The sequence below is a fragment of the Myodes glareolus genome, chromosome 12 (assembly GCF_982192425.1).
Source record: "Myodes glareolus chromosome 12, mMyoGla1.1, whole genome shotgun sequence".
NCBI lineage: Eukaryota > Metazoa > Chordata > Mammalia > Rodentia > Cricetidae > Myodes > Myodes glareolus.
This window is the reverse complement of record NC_142037.1, coordinates 6,979,942-7,000,676: the sequence shown is the minus strand read 5'-3', so window position 1 is coordinate 7,000,676 and position 20,735 is coordinate 6,979,942. Positions and strand designations below refer to the sequence as shown.

General features: G+C 50.9%; 2 protein-coding genes and 1 long non-coding RNA gene across 3 annotated transcripts in view; 2 read left to right on the top strand and 1 right to left on the bottom strand.

The window, feature by feature from the left end:
* Lrmda (leucine rich melanocyte differentiation associated) overlaps positions 1-13,258 on the bottom strand; it is a 1,035,900-nt gene extending 1,022,642 nt beyond the window's left edge. The window contains 1 exon segment of the mRNA XM_085698380.2: positions 9,440-13,258. Within this exon segment, the coding sequence (XP_085554506.2) occupies positions 9,440-9,514 (75 nt within the window). The 5' untranslated portion in view covers positions 9,515-13,258.
* Positions 7,698-10,457, top strand: LOC146892207 (uncharacterized). The gene is made up of 2 exons (XR_015004784.2): positions 7,698-7,916; positions 8,522-10,457. It is a non-coding gene; the product is annotated as an uncharacterized LOC146892207 (long non-coding RNA).
* Positions 13,259-14,897: 1,639 nt separating the features above from the next.
* On the top strand, positions 14,898-19,397 carry Znf503 (zinc finger protein 503). The gene is made up of 2 exons (XM_048426491.3): positions 14,898-16,138; positions 16,846-19,397. Exons 1-2 carry the CDS (start codon positions 15,821-15,823, stop codon positions 18,469-18,471), a joined length of 1,944 nt encoding a protein of 647 aa, XP_048282448.3. The 5' UTR covers positions 14,898-15,820; the 3' UTR covers positions 18,472-19,397.
* The last annotated feature ends 1,338 nt before the right edge of the window (positions 19,398-20,735 follow it).

Sequence of the window (20,735 nt, the reverse complement as noted above, 5' to 3'; positions counted from 1 at the left end):
CTGCATGTGCATGCCCTCGCTCTTTCAGAACCAACTTTTCAAACTGAATGCACTATCCCCATCGTCCTCCCCAGGGGCCATGGACAAAGATCTAGACTGGCCTAGAAGAGAATGTGCATGGAGTTCAAGAAGGGAGGAGTTTGAGGATTTCTGAAAGGGGGTGGTTTGGAGACCATAAAGGGCAAGTGATTTTACTCCAAAACCTCAGTTTCCTTATCTGCAAAGGAGGCATGACAGTGTATGCCTGAAAGGGTTGAGGTGAGGATTAAGGGATTAAGGGAGACACTGGTTGTCAAAGGACTATGTGGTTGTTGGACATTTTATGACTCATTTTAATAAACGTTCGTTAATTAGTGCTTTCTACTTAGCCCACTGCTAGTCAGCTTTGAGACTATAAAGAATTCATCTAGCTCAAGCCTAGAGGAGTTCAAGATCTAATTGGGAAGTTAGACCTAATTGCGCACACATACACACACACACACACACACACAAAAGCCCAAAGTTAAACTAGGAGAATTTAAATAGCTAATAAAAGTCACCATCAATTAGCAGAGAATCAAGAGCCAGACAAGAGGTGCAGACAGGATTCCAAGGGTTTGGGGGTCAGAAAGAGCAGGCAGATGACCACAGTAATGGTACCCATGAGCCCTTTCCACACGCCAGACATGCCAGGTGCAGTACTCTCTTTCTGATTGCCCTACTGACTGTATGAAGTGGGGACCATTACTAATTTCGTTTTACAGAGGAGGAAGTGGGAAGTTTAGAGGACAAGACCCTCACCTGGCCACATGCCTAGTAAAGAAAGTCATAATGATGTTAGCTTTCCAATCCAAGCAGTTGGACCCAAGCTTGTCACAGGCTGAAACTCATAATGAGTTCGTGTGGAAGTAGAAATGGGTGCTGGACCCAGAACAGGGTCTCCAGGAAGGAAAATTCCAGCAATATTTTGTGTGCATTCTGAGGTACTTAAGTTTATAAGCCTTGCTGGGAAGAATGGGGGTTAATTGTCAACTCAGGTAGTTGATCTTGGCAGTGTCCTTCGATGCTTAGAAACTGTAATTAGACATACTATGTGCCATCCAGGAAGAGGTGGAAGTAAAGGAGAAAAAGAAGGCAGAAATAAGAATTTTCTCCACGCATGGCTTTGCAAAGAGATAGACAGGGCAGTGTCCTGAAGCTACCCCCAAGTAGTGCCTGGGATATCAAAAATATTCAAATGCAATATAACCATTCAGCATGATTCTCTCCGAGCTGAATATAACATATATTTGTTTCATTTGAAGTCATCGCCTGGCTAGATTTGAGGCATTTAACCAAGCTGCTTGATGGAGTCCACAGAACAATCTAGAAATAATCACCAATAGGTATGTCGAGAAGGCACCCAGTGAGCCAGACTGTGACGAATCAGTTGACATTGTTGGTTGTGAGTGACAGAGACTAACTCTGAAAGAAGAGGAAGGGGGAATCAGAAGCTCACAGGAGCATCACCTGGACACATGGGGCAAGAACTAGCAACTGGGGATGGAGCTGGTCATGCTACTGCACAAGATCAGCCAGGCCACTGTTATTACATGGATTGCAGCGGCTGTTGTCTCCACTCTGCCTCCCCAAGGAGGCATGATCACTGCTAGCCTCGTTGCTTCCAACAACAGTTTCCAAGTGATTCTTCATCCTCTGCCCCCCCTTTGGAAATCAGAGACCCAAGAAGGGGATCTCAATGGTGAGGCCTCTGTTACCAGGGCAGGAAGAAGAAAGATGCAGCCCCTTCTGCATCAGTAGTTAGAAGCAGACCCAGCTTTCCGCAGAAGAGGAAAGGGTTTCAGACTCTTGGAAGTGAAAGAAGAAAAAGAAACAGCAATATCCATGACGGAGTAACTATTTTGCTGTAATGCCTTGGATTACAGGTTTCCCACACTCGACTACCTTTCTAAAATACCAAAGTCACCTCATAGGGATGTTTGCCTGCTTCTGAGGCTATTTCAAAATCCATCTGTGTTAGTTATTTTTTTTATTGTTGTGATAAACACCGTGAGCAGAGCAATTTCTGGAAGGAATGGTTGATTGAGGGCTTATGGTTCCAGAGAGATACAAAATCCGTGGTGGCGGGGGGAGGGGGGGAACAGCAGGCATGGTGGCTGACGTAGCAAGCTGAGAGCTCACAACCTGAACCACAAACACAGAGCAGAGAACGCAAACTGGAAATGGCTTGAATCTTTACACTCCCAAAGTCTGTCTTCAGTGATACTTCCTTCAGCAAGGCCATATCTCCTTAAGCCCCCCCCCCCCCCGCAACAGCACCACCAACTGGGGATGAAGCATTCAAATGCTGGGGACTATGGGAGACATTTCTCATCTAAACCATCATCCCACCCATGAAAAAAAGTCTCTGAAAATAGGTGTCACCTATTTTGATCACTGTGCTGGTAACCCCAGGGTACCCCTACTGGAGAGGCTTGCTAAATGGGAAGGTTAACAAGGTATTCAGCTGAAAATATGAAAACCCTTAATTTACTGACTTAAATAGAGACTTTATTCCCTTAAGGAAGTTTTTGGAAAAGGGGAAACGCTGAAGATGGCTCTATTTTGCAGTGACAGCAAGATTGAGGCTCTCTTTGCAGTCCACTTAGTCTTTCCCCTGTGATCATAAGACAGTGGTTACAGCTCTAGATGTCTGGTTCAAGTTCACGGGAGAAGAGAGAACAAGAACTGAAGGAAGAGCCAAACCATTTGCAACTGGGCATTTGATGATGACACAAGAGAATTTCCCAGCGTTCCTGTCCTGCTTGAATGCCCTTGATGCCCACTTACCACAAGCTGGCCTTGTGGCCATCCTTAGCTGTACCGGTACTTGGGGAAGAGGACAGGATACTTATGATTGGTCTACACTGATCTCAAACCACCTCCTGAGCCTGGCACGTTGTCGTGTTGAGGTGAGAAGGAAAGCAGAAGGGACTGCATAGATAGTATCAGATTGGGTCCCTGCAGGATGAGAAGTTGGTTGAGTATAGGTACAAGGCTATTTCAGGAAGAGGAGACAGAAGTAGAAAAAATACAGGGCCTGGGCAGTAGTGACTCACACCTTTAATCCCAGTACTAGGAAGGCAGAGGCAGGCGAATCTCTGAGTTACAGACCACCCTGGTTTACAGAACAAGTTCCAGGACAGCCAGGGCTACCCAGAGAAACCCTGTCTTGAAAATGGAAGGAAGGAAGGAAGGAAGAAAGGAAGGAAGGAAGGAAGGAAGGAAGGAAGGAAGGAAGGAAGGAAGGAAGGGGAAGGGAAGGAGGGAAGAAGGGAGGGAAGAAGAAAGAAAGAAAGAAAGAAAGAAAGAAAGAAAGAAAGAAAGAAAGAAAGAAAGAAAGAAAGGAAAAGAAAAACACAGGGCGTGTGGAGAGGACAAAGAAATTCACTTTGGCTAGTGAACAGACTATTGTAATTTGTTAATCTATCCTACAGAAATAAAAATCATTGGTTGCAAAAATATAGGCACAAATTTTATTAATTAAAAAATTGTGGTTTCTGTTTTGCCTTTTTTAAAATCATACTTGTCTTTCTTATAAATGTACAGCCTTAGCTTGGCTTGTTTCTAGCCAACTTTTCTTAAATTATCCCATCTACCTTTTGCCTCTGGGCTTTTATCTTTCTCTATTTCTGTATGCCTTTCTTTACTTCTGTCTCCATGGCTTACTGTGTGGCTGGGTGGCTGGGTGATTGGGTGGCCGGGTGACTGGGTGGCTGGGTGGCCGAGTGGCCGGGTGGCCGGGTGGCTGGGTGGCTAGCCCCTGATGTCCTCCTCTCCTTGTTCTCTTGCTTCTTCCCCCTTCTTGTTCTCAGAGCTCCTTTCCAGTTATCCTCAGCCTTCCAGCCCCACCTGTCCTTTCTCCTGCCTTGCTATTGGCCATTCAGCTCTTTATTAGAACATTCGGTATTTTATGCAGGCAAAGAATCATAGCTTCACAGAGTTAAAAAAATGCAATGTAAAAGAATGCAACACATCTTTGCATCATTAAGACAAATGTTCCACAGCATAAACAAATTTAACACAGATTAAAATAATATTCCACAACAAAACATGGTAGCAACCATTTGCCCACTAAGAGCTGAATACTTGAATAAGCATTATACATACATATTTGTATCTTAAAAACAAGTTAACTGTATATCTATCACTTATTTATTAGCACGAAAGAATGAGGAAATTGCAGAGAAACCTTCTATAGGTATCTTTTTGTGTAAATAAGCAATGGGATATGGGTGAGCATGGCAGAAAAGACAGAAACTGTCAGTTGTGGTATCAAATGCCAGCTCTGGGGAGGTGGAATCAAAGGATCATGAGCCAGAAGCCAGTCTGAGTTATATAGGGAAACCACGTCTCAAAGAAAGCAATGCGGGGGGGGGGGGGGGGGCGGACAGTGAGATGGCTCCGTGGATAGAGTTCTTGTTGTCTGAAGACCTGGCCTCGATCACCAGAGATTACATCATAGAAGGAAAGAATTTCTTACTTAAAGTTGTCCTCTGAACAAAGAAGACCCTAGGAGAGACATACATGGATTCACCTAGGAAGGAGAAAAAGACAAGATCTCCTGAGTAAATGGGAGTTCGGGGGTCAGGGAAGGGTGTATAGTTTAATTAAAAACAATGAAGTAGGCCTGGAGAGATGGCTCAATGGTTAAGAGCACCACCTGCTCTTCCAAAGGTCCTGAGTTCAATTCCCAGCAACCACATGGTGGCTCACAACCATCTTTTATGAGATCTGGTGCCCTCTTCTGGCCTGCAGGTAGAGTACTGAAAATACTGTATACATAATAAATAAATAAATCTTTTAAAAAGTAATAAAAATAATAAATAAAAAAACAATGAAGTATAAAATTAAAAAAAGTTGTCCTCTGACTTCCATATAGGTGCTGTGGCATGTGCATGCATGTGTACACACACACTAAATGTATTTTGTTGTTGTTGTTTAACTAATGACTGGGGCTATAGCTCAAGGGTAAAGTACTTAGATTGACTGCAACTGACCTCTGAGCATGATCCCCAGAACCTGACCAAAAAAAAAAAAAAAAAAGTATACTCAAAACCAACTCACAAAGAGTACCTCAGGAGGCTGAGTGGAAATTGGAGGGGGGAGTCAATTTTTTCTTTTTATATCTTTGAGCATTTTCCTGATTGACATGAGCATACGTAACTTTGGTATACAACTTAAAGCTTTCTATAAGTGGTTGGAAACCATACTTTCTGAAGAGTTAAATGTTATACATGGACAATGGGGAGTCACTGAAGGTTCCTGAGAGAGGGAATGATGTAATCAGGAAAATTAACCAGGCAGGTGTGACAGACGGATTAGAGAGCGTGAGGACAGGCAGAATAATGAGCCAGCTATAGTGGCAGCTCAGTCTGAAGACACAGAGAAGTGAACAGAGATTGCCATAATCTGTAAAGAGACCAAAAGAAAAGGGGCCACCAGGATGGGCTGTGGGCAGCTCTTCCAGCAGAGTCTTAGAACTGTGATGTGTATATATGCCTGAACACAGGACAGAGTGGTTACGGACCAAGGCACGCTCCCTCCTGCATCCGGTCAAGCCGCGGATCTTCCACTTTAAAGCCCAAGTAAGATGCTACTCTTATCTAACTCCTCCAGAATCCTCTTTTTTAATTTATTTAACTTATTTATTTTATGTGCGTTGGTGTGAAGGTGTCAGATCTCCTAGAACTAGACTTGCAGACAGTTGTAAGTTGTCATGTGGGTGCTGGGAATTGAACCCCGGTCCTCTGGAATAGCAGCCATTGCTCTTAAACCCTGAGCCATCTCTCCAGCGCCCCTCCAGCATCCTCTTAATTAGCATTTACAGTACAAGGACTCAACATAGTCATTTTTCCGAGAGATTTGCGGTATTTCCCTCTCTAACCCAAGACCATCTCAGGATGTGAGTACACTTAGTGGTGCCCCTCACCAAGTGCAGTGAACCTGAGACGCCATTATCCAGTCATTCAGCACAGCTGACTACATTTTTATTTCTCTTTATTCATTCCTTAGAAGAAAGGGCTCCAGGCTCTGCCCGTTGGAGTTCACCATTGTAGGAAGAAGAGAAATTCTCAACAGTCCATGCTGTTATAGCTGAGGGTTCCGGGAGCGGGGGGAGGGGGGGGGGGAGGGGGTGCAGGAAGAGTGGTGTGCACTTGAAGGTCTAAGGAAAAAGGGGGGGAGACAGATGAACAGGACAGAGGGCGTCAGTAGACCCCCTGAGGTGGGAAGAAGCCTGGTCAATTTGAGCAATCAAAAGGAAGCCAGGGATAGTGGGAGCCCAGGATAAGTGGGGGCAAAAAGCAAAGATCAGGGACAGCGGGACAGCCAGGGGATACCGACCCATGTGCTGCTAAGAACAGCTGGAGCACACACATTTTTTAAGCAAAAGAGAAACAAGCCCCAGGGTGTGTTCAACTTGCAGACACAGTTTTGAGGGAAAGGGTATTGTTGTTGTTATTTGGGGTTTTTTTATTGTTGTTGCTAAGTTTTGTTGTTCTTTAGACAGAGTCTCATCCAGGCTGACCTGGAACTCACTGTACAGTGCAGGCTGCCTCCATGCCTCCACCTCCAAATACAGTGGTTACAGGAATAGACCTACTTTCTACAGTAAGTGCTGGGGGCTGAGTTCAGGCTTTCTGTCTCAGGCACGCCAAGCAAGCACTCTAGCTGCTGTGTGTGCTCTCAGCCCTGGATTGCTTTGTTTTGTTTTGTCTGTTTTTGTTACACACACACACAGAGAGAGAGAGAGAGAGAGAGAGAGAGAGAGAGAGAGCTCTTGCTCTCCTTGGTTGGAACATCAGGGGACACAAGGATGCTCAACTTTTCCAGGATGGCGGGAGCTGAGACCACCCCACCTCACCTCTCAACTTCTTTGTACAAACCCTCTGGCCCAGCATGGCCTCAACTCCAAATGGGTACAGTTAACAGGACGAACATCCCGGGGCAGTTGGAGTCCCCAGGATCAGAGGAGAGAGATGCAGTGAGTGAAGGCACAGCTGACTCCTCCTCTCCAAACTTAATTTATCTATAAAACAGGACATCTGTGGCATCTATCTCGGGGAGTTGCTGTGGGGACTTAGCTCACACACAACAGTCCATCAGTGTTGATAGGACTGGCACAGAACAGTCCATCAGTGCTAGCGTTCTGTCCTTGTTTTCCATCTTAGCTATGTTTCCCCATCCACAGCATAGTCCAGCTACTATTTGCCTTTAGGTAATTTGGCTAATTGATTACGCATGAAGATTCACTGCCTTTAAATGAGATGTGGATTTATTAAACAACATACAGTTGAATAAAAACAGTTAATGTGGAAAAAGAAATTTTGTTCTGCCTTTCAGACCCACCTAGTCCAAGGGATATATAGTTGAATTCCACATTAAGCCTCTGGACCAGGTAAAACCACCAAAGGACCAAAGTTTGAATAAATCTCAAGTGTGACCTCGGGCCTAGGCTCCTCCTTTCACCATTTAAAACGAAAGTGGGTGCAGGTGGGAAAACGGGAGCTACCACTGCCCTCCTAAGCTGTGAGGACTTGGGCCAGGCCTAAGGCTGGGACTGAACAACTCTCGGGGACCAGGCCTGAGTAAGGGGCGGGTCGACGCGGCAGGGGGCGTGGCCTCGCTGCAGCCCGCGGCCCCACCCCAGCGGAAGTGCTGCTGGGTCCGCCCCTCCTTCAGCTGGCCGGCTCAGGCTCGCCCAGCCTTGGGCCTGATCTCTCCAGCACAACTCGGCTCCGAGAGCGACTTAAAACGGCGCCCCTGCTTCGAGTCTAGAGAGACGTTCCCGGGTGGGCACAACCCAACCGGCTGCTCCCCGTCCCTCCCACTTTCCCGCCCTCCCCACCCTTTCTCGGTTCTCCGTGCGGCCGCTAGCGCCGCTGGGAACGGCACAGGTAAAGTGTGGGCAAGTAAGGGCGCAGGTGTGGGCATCTCCCGGGCAAGCCTGACTGGGGCAGTGCTGGGGACTGAGCTCAGGCCCTCTGTTTCATGTGTGCCAAGCAAGCACTCTTGTCTGCTTTGAGAGGGTGGAGAAAAGGAGAGAGGAAGAGAATCTATTGATCGGACGGTGAAGGGAAGAGAGAATGCGGAGGCCGGGAATGGTGCTAGAGCTGGGCAGATAGAAGGGGAGAGAATGAATGAAGCTTGAGGGCCGGTCATTTATGTCCCCCGCGTCTTGCGCAGTCTCCGTTGTGCCTGGGAGATGTTTAGCTGGGAGAGGGGGAGGTGACACCCAAGGATTGTCCCCCACCCACCCCGCGTGGTGACTGAGTACTGTCGAACGCCCCACCCGAGTGCACTCGGTCCCAGGTTTGCAGAATAAAAATCAATAAAATCGATGCAGTGGCAAAGAACACGAAGCATGTTGGGTTATTATTATTATTATTATTATTACTTGTGTTTGTTAAACTTTTTTTTTACTTCTTTCTTGGAAAATGTGGCTTCAGCTTTTATCCCGGCCTCAGAGAGGGACGCGAATTATCTTCTGCTTCCCCCGCAGGAGACTTAAGAAACTTGCACTTGGTCTCAAGTCAAGCAGACTTCCCCAGGAGGCCTAGCCACGTTGTCAACGTCCAAGGGAACGAAGCCCCAGGGGGTGCTCAGCTTCCAGACACAGCTTTTCCCTGCAACCCCAGCTTACCACTCCCACGCCCCCTCCAGGGGTGCCTCCTCCCCTCCCTGGAGCTCTCCCGGTCGCTTTAAATAATGATATTTGCATGCAAGGAGCGATTCATAAATATGTCACGGCCGGTGAAATATAGGCAACATTTCAAACTTTCTATTTAAAAAACATGAATTATGGCCACGGAAAATGTGTTCCCATTTAAAGGCGATACGAAGTATTTGGTGTCTCGTCCCCGGGCCCATCCATCATGCAGACAATAAAGAGAGTTTTTCGCTCTGACACTCGCGATTTATGGTCGCCCTTCTCTGCCCTCATCACTCACCCACTACGGCCGGCCTGGGGACAGGCCCTGCGGAGAGACTGGCTGTCGCCCCGGCCAGAGTCCAAGCGCTCTGTTTGCACCTTTTCCAGACCCCAAATCCGTGGATTTCAAAGGGAAGCGCCTCGAGTTAGGGGATCACCTGGCTGGAAGAGTCTGAGCAACCCACATGAGTGGGAACCACGCACTCACTCATTCTCGTCAGCAAGCTTTACTCATTGCTGGGAGCCGAGGCGATCCAGGAGTAGCCCTGCATTCGCCCTCATCCAATGACAGAGGCGCAGGAGATGGAAGTTGCAGCACAGGTGGCCCCAGGTTACTTAAACTCTGGTTCAAAGTTAGGGCAGAGAGCTAGGCAAGGGACTGCTCAGAATGACTTCTAAACATTCCTCCCCACAGAAGGTGATCTGGTCTCACATTTTCCCAAAACAGGAGGAGGATTTGGGGCAAGGCTTTATACAGCTCTTACAAACCTGCTTCTCCTGTAACTCCTGGTCTTGTAACCCATGCTGGACGTCTGCAGCAGTTTGGAAAACACTCGATATCATCTGGCGGGGGCTGGGAGGTGGGCACCAAGGAGTAACAAAAATAAAGACGTAGGGGTGCCTCCACTGCGCCTCGGGCCAACCTAGGCCACCGGGTCCCTCCCTCACGTGTTCACACTAACTCTGTCCACCCAAAGCCGCCGCTGATTGCCTGGAGAAAACTTTGGTGAAGCAAAGTTCGGACACTGCGCGGCGGAATTTGCTTTCAGTTTTCGCTGGGGGCGGACTCGGCCCTGCAGAAGTCCTGGAGGTTTCCGAAGCTTGAGTGGATGTGGTGGCTCCTAGGCCCAGCACCCCGGCAAGAGGACATGAAACCCGGGGGCACCTCTAGAACAGCGGGTGTGAATCCACTGCCTTCGGGCATGGGGAGCCATCTCGCGTCTATGACTAAGCCGAGGCTCACGGGTACATGCCAGCCAGGAGCCATTTCCAGTTGGATGCCTACTGGTTGGACTTACTCGGTTTCATGTAGCACCAACGACTACCAGAGAAATTCTGCCGATTCTAAAAATGACAAGGTTGAATTTATTGCATAGCCATGTGTAAGTTTTATCCATGTGAGGATAAAATGGCACAAAGATCTTGGCACTCAGTAGTAACACCGCTTATGTTATGTGCTTCAAGAGCACATAACATGGCACGGTTCAGAAATTGAGAACTATAGGATAAAAATATTCTTAAATTCTAAACATGTGCACTTATAATTAATTATGTTGGGAAAATTAATAAGCAGTCCATTGTTTTGTTTTTACATGTGTTGTATTTTTACATCCCTTGCTTGCATGTCATGGGGCCCAAAACAGAACTTATGTCTAAATAGCCACCCAGTGAATATTTCCTCCAGCCAGAGTTGAGGAGTGCCCTGTCTATAGCCCTTTAAGTATCTGTAGCACAGTGAAGGTGACCTAAATAAATGCGTAAGAAAAGCAGGCCGGCAGGTAACTGAGACAGTGCAATATATATATATATATGCATATATGTGAATATATAGTATTTCTAGGTTCAAAAATAAATTATTTTCATAAGACTGGAGTGTGGGGACAAAATGAGGCACGTATGTGTCCTGTATCCCAGTGCACCAAGCAGTCTGAAGTAGGTTTTGTTGGCTAGTCTCCGCCTTCAATCCCAGAGGACCGGCTGCTGCTTCGAGAGCTCAGTACAGATGTTCAACTGCAGGGTCCTTCTAGGGTCCTTGTGGATGAGGACAATGCCATTTAGACTAGCAGGCCCTGGGGTCCCTCCAAAGAACCCTTTCCCCTGAGACACTTCAATCAGCCCTCAGTCCTGGATTAGACTGGCTCTGGCAGCCACATTTGGGTATGATTTTTGGACAAGAGCATAAGCCAGAGAAGGGTGGGAGGTGCTCAATTCTAAGCGGTGGCCAGAGTGGGAAGCCAGACACACCAGGAAGAAGACCACTGTTCTGGAGTTCGGAAACCAAACCCCACCCAATCCCTGAGGCTCTAGTTTGAGCCCCTGGAAGCAGGAACCTGGGTGTATTTGCTTAAGAACTCTTAGGCACTCCTTCACCCACTAAGTGCTGAAATCTCACTGCCCCGAGGGTCTTAAGATAGTTACAAAGCACTGGAGAAACTGTGAAATTCCGAGGCAAAATACTAATTCCACAACAGGGGCTTGTCCCAGTCCACACATTCAATTCTCCTGTACTGGCTGAATTACTTCCTTGTCTCCAAATGCACAAAAGCCTTAGGAAGGTGAAGATCCTCTCAAAGACCCTGGTTGGGTAAGAAACTAGAGGGCAGTTAGGCAGGAAAGCCTGAGACTTGCTCGCACTCCTGCTGGGGGAGAAATAACCCGGGCCCTGAGAATGCCCTCCTTTAGAGAATATGACTACCGTATAAAGGTTTATACACTGGGAGGGTACGGTAATAAGAAATATTCCCTGACGAAACGGAGAAAGAAAAGAGGAGATGAAGGGTTCAGGTTCAGAGAGTCAGAAAGAAAATGCAGTAGAAACGAAAAGGAGAAGAGAGTGGAAATTTTAAAATAAGCAGTCAAAGAGGCGAACCTCGAAGAGCGCAGGCCATGGCAAAGTTCGAGGAATAAGCGAGACCACGCGTCCCTCCCCAAACCTCACTGGTTTTAAAAGCAGTTAGGCTCGGACCTGACCATCACCTCAGGGGCTCCGGGTATCTCTGGCCTAATTGTAGTTTGGTGGGGAGGGTCTGGATCCAGCGGCCTCAACTTGCCCTTTCTCTCAGACCTCAGGGGTGGGTGGGGGATTGTTGGGTGGAACAGAACCCGGGTGCAGAGACCCCTGGGGGCATGTGCCAGTCCAGGACTCTTTGGGCGCTCTGGGCCAGGCTTTCCAGCTCGCCGGGCCTGACCTGTCAGGCGGATTATCTTCGAGGGAGATTAATAGGGGAGGCGGGCTGCAATAATAATCGTTTTGTTTGATGTGACAACTCTGATAGGCGTTGATTTACTTACAAACTGATAGGCTTTTAATTGAGCGCCTCCGCCGAGCCAGAGATGAAAGGGAAGCGGCGGTGAAAGGCGGCCCGCCTGCCCTCCGGCCTCAATACTGATTAGCCATCTCGACAGTGAATAGTTCAAGGCATTTTCAAACTTTTTTTCCTCAGCCCTCTTCCCTTCCGCCTTCTCTCCTCCACCTCCTCAAATATCTACATGCCTACACCTTTTTTTCTTTTCAGAGAAAACAAATCATGTTCATTGTGTGCAAATAAAATCCGCAGGACATCCATGCCTACCACCTCAGAGGGTTGGAGGTATTAGGCCTAGCCTGGAGTAATTAATAACCCACACACACACCTACATAGCTTGCGCGGCCTTCAGGGATTTGGCCTCCCTTAAGAGGTGCGCAGGGATCGGATGATGGTGTCTCCTCCAAAGCCAATGGAACGCAGACCCCCTAAGCGCCCCCGTGCGCTCCGACCTGCTGAGCTGAGTTTTGAGCCAAGTAAACGCAGGCGGCCAACGGCTGGAGCTCTCGGAACACCGTGCATACCCATGAGCGCGTGCTGTAGCAAGAGCCGTTCCAGCTTTCAACCAGGCTCAAAGCGCTGGGGCGGCCTCCCTTGAACTGTCCAGTGCACTGAGAAAACTACCGGAATTTGAAGAAAGGGCTCACACTGAGGACGCCCCCGGCCTACACTCCAGCTACCCTTGCTTCTGTCCGCAGCGCCAGTTTTCGATGTCCAGGCCTAGTCAAGGGGTCAAAATGGCAGACAGTCCAAGGACGAGCTTGCTACGCTGGGACCACAGTAGTTGTCCATAGGTGACACCTTCACAGCCACGCAATCGGTGCCACAGTCGGGCACTAACACCCGCAGGCAACAAACGGCTTCTGACACATTGCCCAGCAGAGAGTTTGGAGCTGCCATCCTAGTAAACTGTACTCGGAGACTCTTTATCTCCAGGAATTATTCAGGCAGCCGTCACAATCCTGCGTGTGATCTTGCCACGATCTCAGACTTACCTTCCTCACTAGTCGCAGGGGCATCACAAACCTTCCTGAGTGCAGGTGTTCTTAACACACACACATACACACAAAACCAGCCCCAAGCACAAACCATCTCTTCTCTCCAAATTAGCATTAATCGAGTTACCAGCTCATTAACTTTGCCATCCTAACAAATCAAGGAATAAAATCAAAACGGAGAGGAAGAATACCTACGAGAAAATTCTAAAACTCATCCCCATTCCAGAAAGTTCTCATTACCCGCATGGAATGAGAGAGACAGGGAAAAAAAAACAGAAGGGAAAAAGAGACTGGAGAAGAGGAATGGGCTAGCAAATCAAAGGGAAGGGAAGTCCCCAACCAGACCCCTGCAAGTACCGGGTTCAGATCAGGGAGAGCGATAGTCGGAAACCGGTCTCCAAGCTCGGGCCCCCGCCCCTGTGCAGGGCGCAGATCCGCTCCCGGCTCCCAGCGCTTCTAGCCCCACCATTTATCAAAAGGACTTGACAACAAAAGAAGAGCTCTGCGGAAAAGTGGGGTGGGGGAGGGGAAATTCAAAGTCTCTCAAGTCCGAGGAAGGGGGTGTGTCCTCCTCTCACCCCTTTCTACTTCTGCGAGTTTCTGGAGGTGACCCTCGAACTGGCTCCGGACGTTACAGAAGTTCAGAGTATTCGCCCAGCGGCACAGGAGTGCATACACTCTGTGCACCTAGATCCAGGTACAAGGCGGCACGCACAGCGCCTCCACAAACAACCGGAGTGACCGCGCAAGACGAGAGGAACGCAGCAGTCCCGCTGCGCTTCTCTGGAAGAACCGGTTCCCACAGGCAGCCGCCCCTCCCTCTCGCTCTCCCAGCACGGGTCAGTCCCGTCTGGACAATCCACTTTATTTGGACGAACCACTCCGGATAGTTCCAGGCCCGGCTCCCAGAACTGTCGGGATGGCGCGCGGAGGGTAGTGGAGAAGGACCGGGAAGAGAAAAGAGCGAGCCTGAGACCTGTTTGACTATGCACGTGGCCAGGCCTCTTCTCTGGAGTTTTTCAACCCTCGTTACGAACCCGGGTCACAGAATTAAGGAAGGTTACCCCGCCAGTAACTTCCAGGACTCGGGCTATATTGGCGGTTTGGCTCTTTGGATAGAAGTTCCAGAGCTGGGGGTCGGGACACACTACCGAGGGCGGCAGCCGGACATCCTCAAGTTACATGCCCGGGAGGGATTATCCCAGAGAGGCAAAAAAAAAACAAAAACAAAAAACAAAAAACCCCTCCCGTGTTAGACGTCTTCTCCGCCGCTGTTCTTAGGTACCAAACAGCCCCCGAACTCTGTTACCCAGAGCATATTTGGGTGCTTTGATTTACCAAAGCACCCCAAGGTGTCTGTCTCTCCAACACGGGGAGGGAAGGCGCACACTCCAGGCCGGTGCGTCCGACTCGGCATCCTGGGTGCACCTGCGCACTTAACTCTCACTATTTCATTTTCCTGACGATGGGAGCCTCTTCCCCCTACACACACACACACACACACACACACACACACACACACACACCAGGAGGCTGCTCCTCTATCACCCTTCTTTAGTTCCTTCTCGGTCTCTTCCTTCCTCTGTCTCACTCTCGGTCTCTCTTTTTCTCTTCAAGTCTCACCCGCCTTGTAATCAGCAACAAAAGCTGACATAAATCACGGGCAGATTGACAAGAGCTGACAAATAACTGATTGATTGCGGTCGAGGCACATTGACAATTGATGGAGGGGTGGAGATGCCCAGAGAAACGGGGGGTGGGGTGGGGAAAAGAGAGGGTAGCAAAGGAGAGCAAGAATGGGGGGGACTGAGTGTGAAATAGGGGAAACATGTGACCCCCGCTTCTGCCCCAATCTGCGCGTCCTCGGATGTCACGTGATCAAGAAAGGCGGAGAGCCCAGCGCACGACGCCTGGACGAGCAGCCACTCCCTCCGTTGCCCTTCTAGCTTCTGGTTTCTCTGTTACGGAACCTCAGGAAATCCAAGCGGACGGGCACACTTCCTCCGGCATCGGCTTTCCTTTCCCAGGTGGCCGCGCCACGCGAGATCTCAATTAACTGAAATTGAAAAGAAATTGGTGTGCGGATACCCACGCATCCCTGGAGTCGACCGTTCAGTTGGTATCCACACTTCTGCCAGTGCTTCTTCTCAACATCCGCCCGAAGTCTGTTGAACATACGCAGCCCCTCCCTCCAAAGGTTTCAGTTTGTTTTCCAGCTGGTAAAACGAGGAACGACGAGGACGAAAAAGAAGGAAGGCGGTAGATGGCAAACGTAGAATAAATGTCCATCTCGTCCGGGTAGCGAAATCGAGGGAGGGGACAAGCCGAGGGAGCTGCCCATTAAAACCAGCTCTGAGAATCCTGGCGGCGGCGGCGGCGACGGCGGCGCGGGACGCGTCACATCCCCTTGACCCTCCAATCACCTCAGGCTCCCATTTGATTGGAAGGCGGCAAAGGCTTTAATCTCCCCCTTGTTGCAGCTGCTTTTGAAGTGAGTTTCCTCGCCAGAGCCCCGACTGGACAGGCAGCGGCTCACATCGCGGAGCGCAGCGCCGGCTCGGGGACGGGAGAGCATAGCGCAGGGCGCAGCCCTAAGCAGACACCGCGCACTGCGGGGCACTCCCGCACTCCACCCGGCTCCTCCTGCCCCGCTACGGCTCCCCTGTGGGCCACTCGGGATTATTCGCTTCTGGCTCCAGGCTCCGAGAAGACGCGCGGGTCACCCGCGTCCGCCGAGCCAGCTCCTCATCCAGCCGCTCCCGCACCCCGGGCGAGCGCGCAACCCGGAGCCCGCCCCGTGCGTCCCGGAGCCCTCCCCCCGCTGCTCCCATGCGCGCGGGTGGGTCATGAGCACAGCGCCCTCGCTTTCTGCCCTAAGAAGCAGTAAGCACAGCGGCGGCGGCGGCGGCGGCGGCAGCAGTAGTGGCAGTGCGGACCCTGCCTGGACCAGCGCGCTCTCTGGAAATTGCTCCGGCCACGGCTCAGGCTCGTCCCCGGCCGGCAGCACCAAGCCTTTTGTGCACGCCGTGCCCCCTTCTGATCCCCTGCGTCAGGCTAACCGCCTGCCCATCAAGGTGCTGAAGATGCTGACGGCACGGACTGGCCACATTTTGCACCCAGAGTATCTGCAACCCCTGCCTTCCACACCCGTCAGCCCCATCGAGGTAAGGACCTTCTTTCTGGGTCAAGCTGGGACCCCTACCAGGCCTGCCTTCCTGAGGGGTTTCTTTCCCACGGGATCTGGGGCGGAGGGGGGCGGGGGGCGGAGTGATTCAGCTCCAGTATGGGAGAAAAGGATAGCGTTTCCTCACCCCTTATTCGGAAAGGGCAACGAAATGGAATGGGATGTAAATTCTAAGGGGCAAAGCCACCAAAACTTGCCCTTTTTGTATTATAGTCCCTATGTACCTAATCCTCCCCCATCGGCCGCTAGGCTGACAAGGGCCTGAATACTGTTCCAAAGTCGCCTTCCTCCAGCTCTCCAGAAGCTAGTATATTTACACAGCCTCGGAGGCGCCAACAGCTCAAGCCCTTGTTGCTCTTTAGAATCAAGGAGTGTGTGCCGGGAAGGGGATACAGTTCTGGCTCTAAAGAGATGAAAACCAAAACATTTGCGAGAGATTGTTTCCAAATATAAGTAGTGCTGAAAGAATACAGGAAGGATCCTAGAGCGGTCAGAAGGTCTGGCATCTTTCCCAAGGACGAGAATCTTAGCGGGTGGATGTGAAGTGGGGTGCCACTTAGAATTGCGCCTCGAAGTTGAGAAGCTTTTCGCGGGTTATTATGGAGGGCATTAGTACCCTAAAGTCGGGATTCTAAAGGGTTTCCCCCTTCTTTCTCTGTGTGACCCCCTCACCGTCTGACTCCGCAGCTGGACGCCAAGAAGAGCCCACTGGCGCTGCTGGCACAAACATGTTCGCAGATAGGAAAGCCCGACCCCTCGCCCTCTTCCAAACTCTCCTCGGTCGCCTCCAATGGGGGCGGCACGGGTGGTGCAGGCGGTGGAGCTGGGGGCGACAAGGACGCCAAGTCGGGCCCCCTGAAACTGAGCGACATCGGCGTGGAAGACAAGTCGAGTTTCAAGCCTTACTCCAAGCCTGGCTCCGATAAGAAGGAGCCGGGAGGCGGCGGCGGAGGTGGCGGTGGCGGTGGCGGCGGCGGTGTTTCTGCGGAGAAGTCGGGATTCCGGGTACCGAGCGCCACCTGCCAGCCGTTTACGCCCAGGACAGGCAGTCCCAGCTCCAGCACCTCGGCCTGTTCGCCTGGAGGCATGCTGCCCTCCGCCGGGGGCGGCCCAGAGGGCAAGGACGACAAGAAAGATCCCGAAGCTGGCGGCGGTGGCAGCAGCAAGGGCGCCGGGGGCTCCTCGGCGGACGGGGTACCTGCGGGACTGGCACACGGGCGGATTAGCTGCGGCGGCGGAATTAACGTGGATGTGAACCAGCACTCGGACGGGGGTCCAGGGGCCAAGGCTCTAGGCTCGGACTGCGGCGGTTCTTCCGGCTCCACCTCGGGTTCTGGCCCCAGCGCGCCCACCTCGTCGTCGGTGTTGGGCTCCGGGTTGGTAGCTCCCGTGTCTCCCTACAAACCGGGCCAGACAGTGTTCCCTCTACCCCCCGCGGGCATGACCTACCCGGGCAGCCTAGCTGGGGCCTATGCTGGCTACCCGCCCCAGTTCCTGCCCCACGGCGTGGCACTTGACCCCACCAAGCCTGGCAGCCTGGTAGGGGCTCAGCTGGCGGCGGCTGCGGCCGGCTCTCTTGGCTGCAGTAAGCCAGCCGGTTCAAGTCCCCTGGCCGGGGCGTCGCCGCCGTCCGTGATGACAGCCAGTTTGTGCCGGGACCCATACTGCCTCAGCTACCACTGCGCCAGCCACCTGGCCGGAGCTGCGGCCGCCAGCGCCTCTTGTGCGCACGATCCGGCCGCTGCAGCCGCGGCGCTCAAATCGGGATACCCGCTGGTGTACCCCACGCACCCACTGCACGGTGTGCACTCCTCGCTGACCGCTGCTGCAGCTGCGGGCGCCACACCACCCTCCCTGGCCGGCCACCCTCTCTACCCCTATGGTTTCATGCTCCCCAACGACCCGCTCCCCCACATCTGCAACTGGGTATCAGCTAATGGGCCGTGCGACAAGCGCTTCGCCACGTCGGAAGAGCTGCTGAGCCACTTGCGGACCCATACGGCCTTTCCTGGGACAGATAAACTGCTGTCTGGCTACCCCAGTTCTTCGTCTCTCGCCAGCGCCGCCGCAGCAGCCATGGCTTGTCACATGCACATCCCCACATCGGGCGCACCAGGCAGCCCGGGGACCCTGGCGCTGCGCAGCCCCCACCATGCACTGGGACTCAGCAGCCGCTACCACCCGTATTCCAAGAGCCCGCTCCCCACGCCCGGTGCCCCAGTGCCCGTACCCGCTGCCACCGGACCCTACTACTCCCCCTACGCCCTCTACGGACAGAGACTGACCACTGCCTCCGCACTGGGGTACCAGTGAGGGTGACCCGGGGGAATGTGGAGGGAGAAAAAGGAGCTGGGGGGAGGGGAGGAGTCGAGGGAGGGGCAGGAGCCGGACGAGGTTCCTGACTCAGGCTGGAGCGGAAGACCCGGGCTGTGGAAGCGAAAAGAAAGTCTAAATCTTACCTATTCACCACCACCAACCAGCGAAAGAGCCTGGACGGGAAATCCTTTCCATCCACCTCTAGCTCCCCCACCCAAACTTTATAAAAGTTAAAAAAAATCATTTGACTTTTTATAGAAAAAGAAGGAAAAATAATTGAGAAAGTGTTCATCTGAGGACTTCGCCGGTGAACGTTGGTATTTATTTATGTTAGCTCCAAGCGGACCCATGGTTCAAAAGTGCATTATTTAGTTTGAGCTCCGTAGGTTAAAAGGAGGAGGGGAAGAAAATTAAAACTCGAGGGTAAATATGTGGAAAACAAACCCTCCTATCCCTTGTAGAGTATAAATAAAAACAAAACCGCTACAGAATTAGGATCTTCTCTTTAATGTTACTTTTAAATTGCTATGATTGTATTGTGCGTTCTTATTTAATGTCTGATTGAAACTCAAATTTACATGCATGTTTGTTATAAAAAAAGAAAAAGACGAAACAAAATAAGTCACAATTTGTCAGCTCTGATTTCAAATTGCAATTATTTTTAAGGTGTATTACCATCGAAAGAGAATGGGTATTTTTTTGTATGTATTCTGGAAGAAAACAAAAAAAAGGAAAAACAATTCTATTCCAAAACCTCATTTGCCTTATTTTGTTCTTTAAAAGGAACACAACTATTTTTAATTTTTAAGTCCACCCGCTGAGACGGGGACAAGGTTTACGTCATGTGCTAAAATAATAGACAATGTATCGCTTTAAAGATTAAAATTCCGTATATTTGATGTATTAAAAGGTTTTACTTCTTATTATCTTTTTAATTTTTTTTTTTTTTTTTACTTTTATTAAAGCGGTTTCGGCCGCTACGGTTCCTGGGACCTCCCTGCTACCTTCTGCCCAGGATCGTGGCTGAATTTCCTACTGCTTTGTTGGGATTTTCTTGAATAGGCTAAAGCTTCAGAATGGTTGTTGGCCCTTGGGGGGAAATGTTTTTCAAGAGAGAATTCACAGTGTGGATAGATAGTATCCTCGGCTAATTGCTCATTTCGTTTTTATTTAAGTCTCTCAGAAGCTGGTTTGTGAAAAGTGAAAGCAGGAAAAATAGAGGCTTTGGTTTTTGTTAAATTCCTCTTTTAAGGATTTTTTTTTTGCGGGGAGGGGGACATTTGAGTTTCATTTTGTGCAGAAAGCCGAGCAGGCTGAGACTCACCCGGTGGGGCCAGAGCCCCGGGGATGCGCGACTGCCTGACCGGTCCCCCTTTTGCATTGCAAGCATCCGAGGCCTGGGGCAGGCGGCTTACTAGCGGGGATAGGAGGCATTTGTTGGCCGAGAGAGAGCACGCAGGACCTTCTTGTCTCTCGGGAACGAAGTGAGTTCTGCTTTTTTTTTGGACCTAGAAGTAGTTGAATTACCCCAAACCCCTTCACACCCTGCCCACCTCACCCACATTGACTCCTTCCTCCTGCGGGAGTTGGGGCGGGTGGCAGGCCTGAACCGAGGCTGGTTTTCCCCGTCCGGAGTTCTGCAGTGGGTGCAGCAGCCTAACCGTAGTTAAAGAGTGCGTTCCAAGGCTAGGAACCCGGAAGCCCCTTCTAAACTCAGCGGTGTGAGGATTTTGGCTGTCCTGCTCAGCCTCACGGGAACTAATCCGTGCTGTTCTGGAACATCCGCACAGGCAGGATCCCTGTGTGGATCCCCGCGGAGCTCTCTCTCCCTTCTCCCCAACTAGAGCCTCACCACCCGGCAGCCAGAAGCGCGGGCAGAACAGCATCAGGAATGCTCCGGTAACAGCGGGACCGGGAGGCCTTGACTGGAGCTGTAGTTCTTAAGCTGTTGGGAGCGCTGAAGCTAGGACGTCCTACGGAGGGATCCCGGGACCAAAAAGTAGCAGCCGAGAGAGAGCACCCCACAACACGCTCCCTGCTGGAGTCAGGCCTTCCAGGGTTCTCCGAGTTTCTGGGTTCCCTCGGCACTAGCTCTCTCTGTCGCCTCTGGTGCACGCACAGAATCTACCCTCTGCTTTAGCCCTTGTGTGGAACAGCCACCGGGGGCCATGGTGCCATTTGCACAGGACTTAGTGGCTTCTGAGATTTTCAGTCCCCCTCCTTAGAACCAGTCTAACAGATGCGGGACCTTTTCCCGGGTG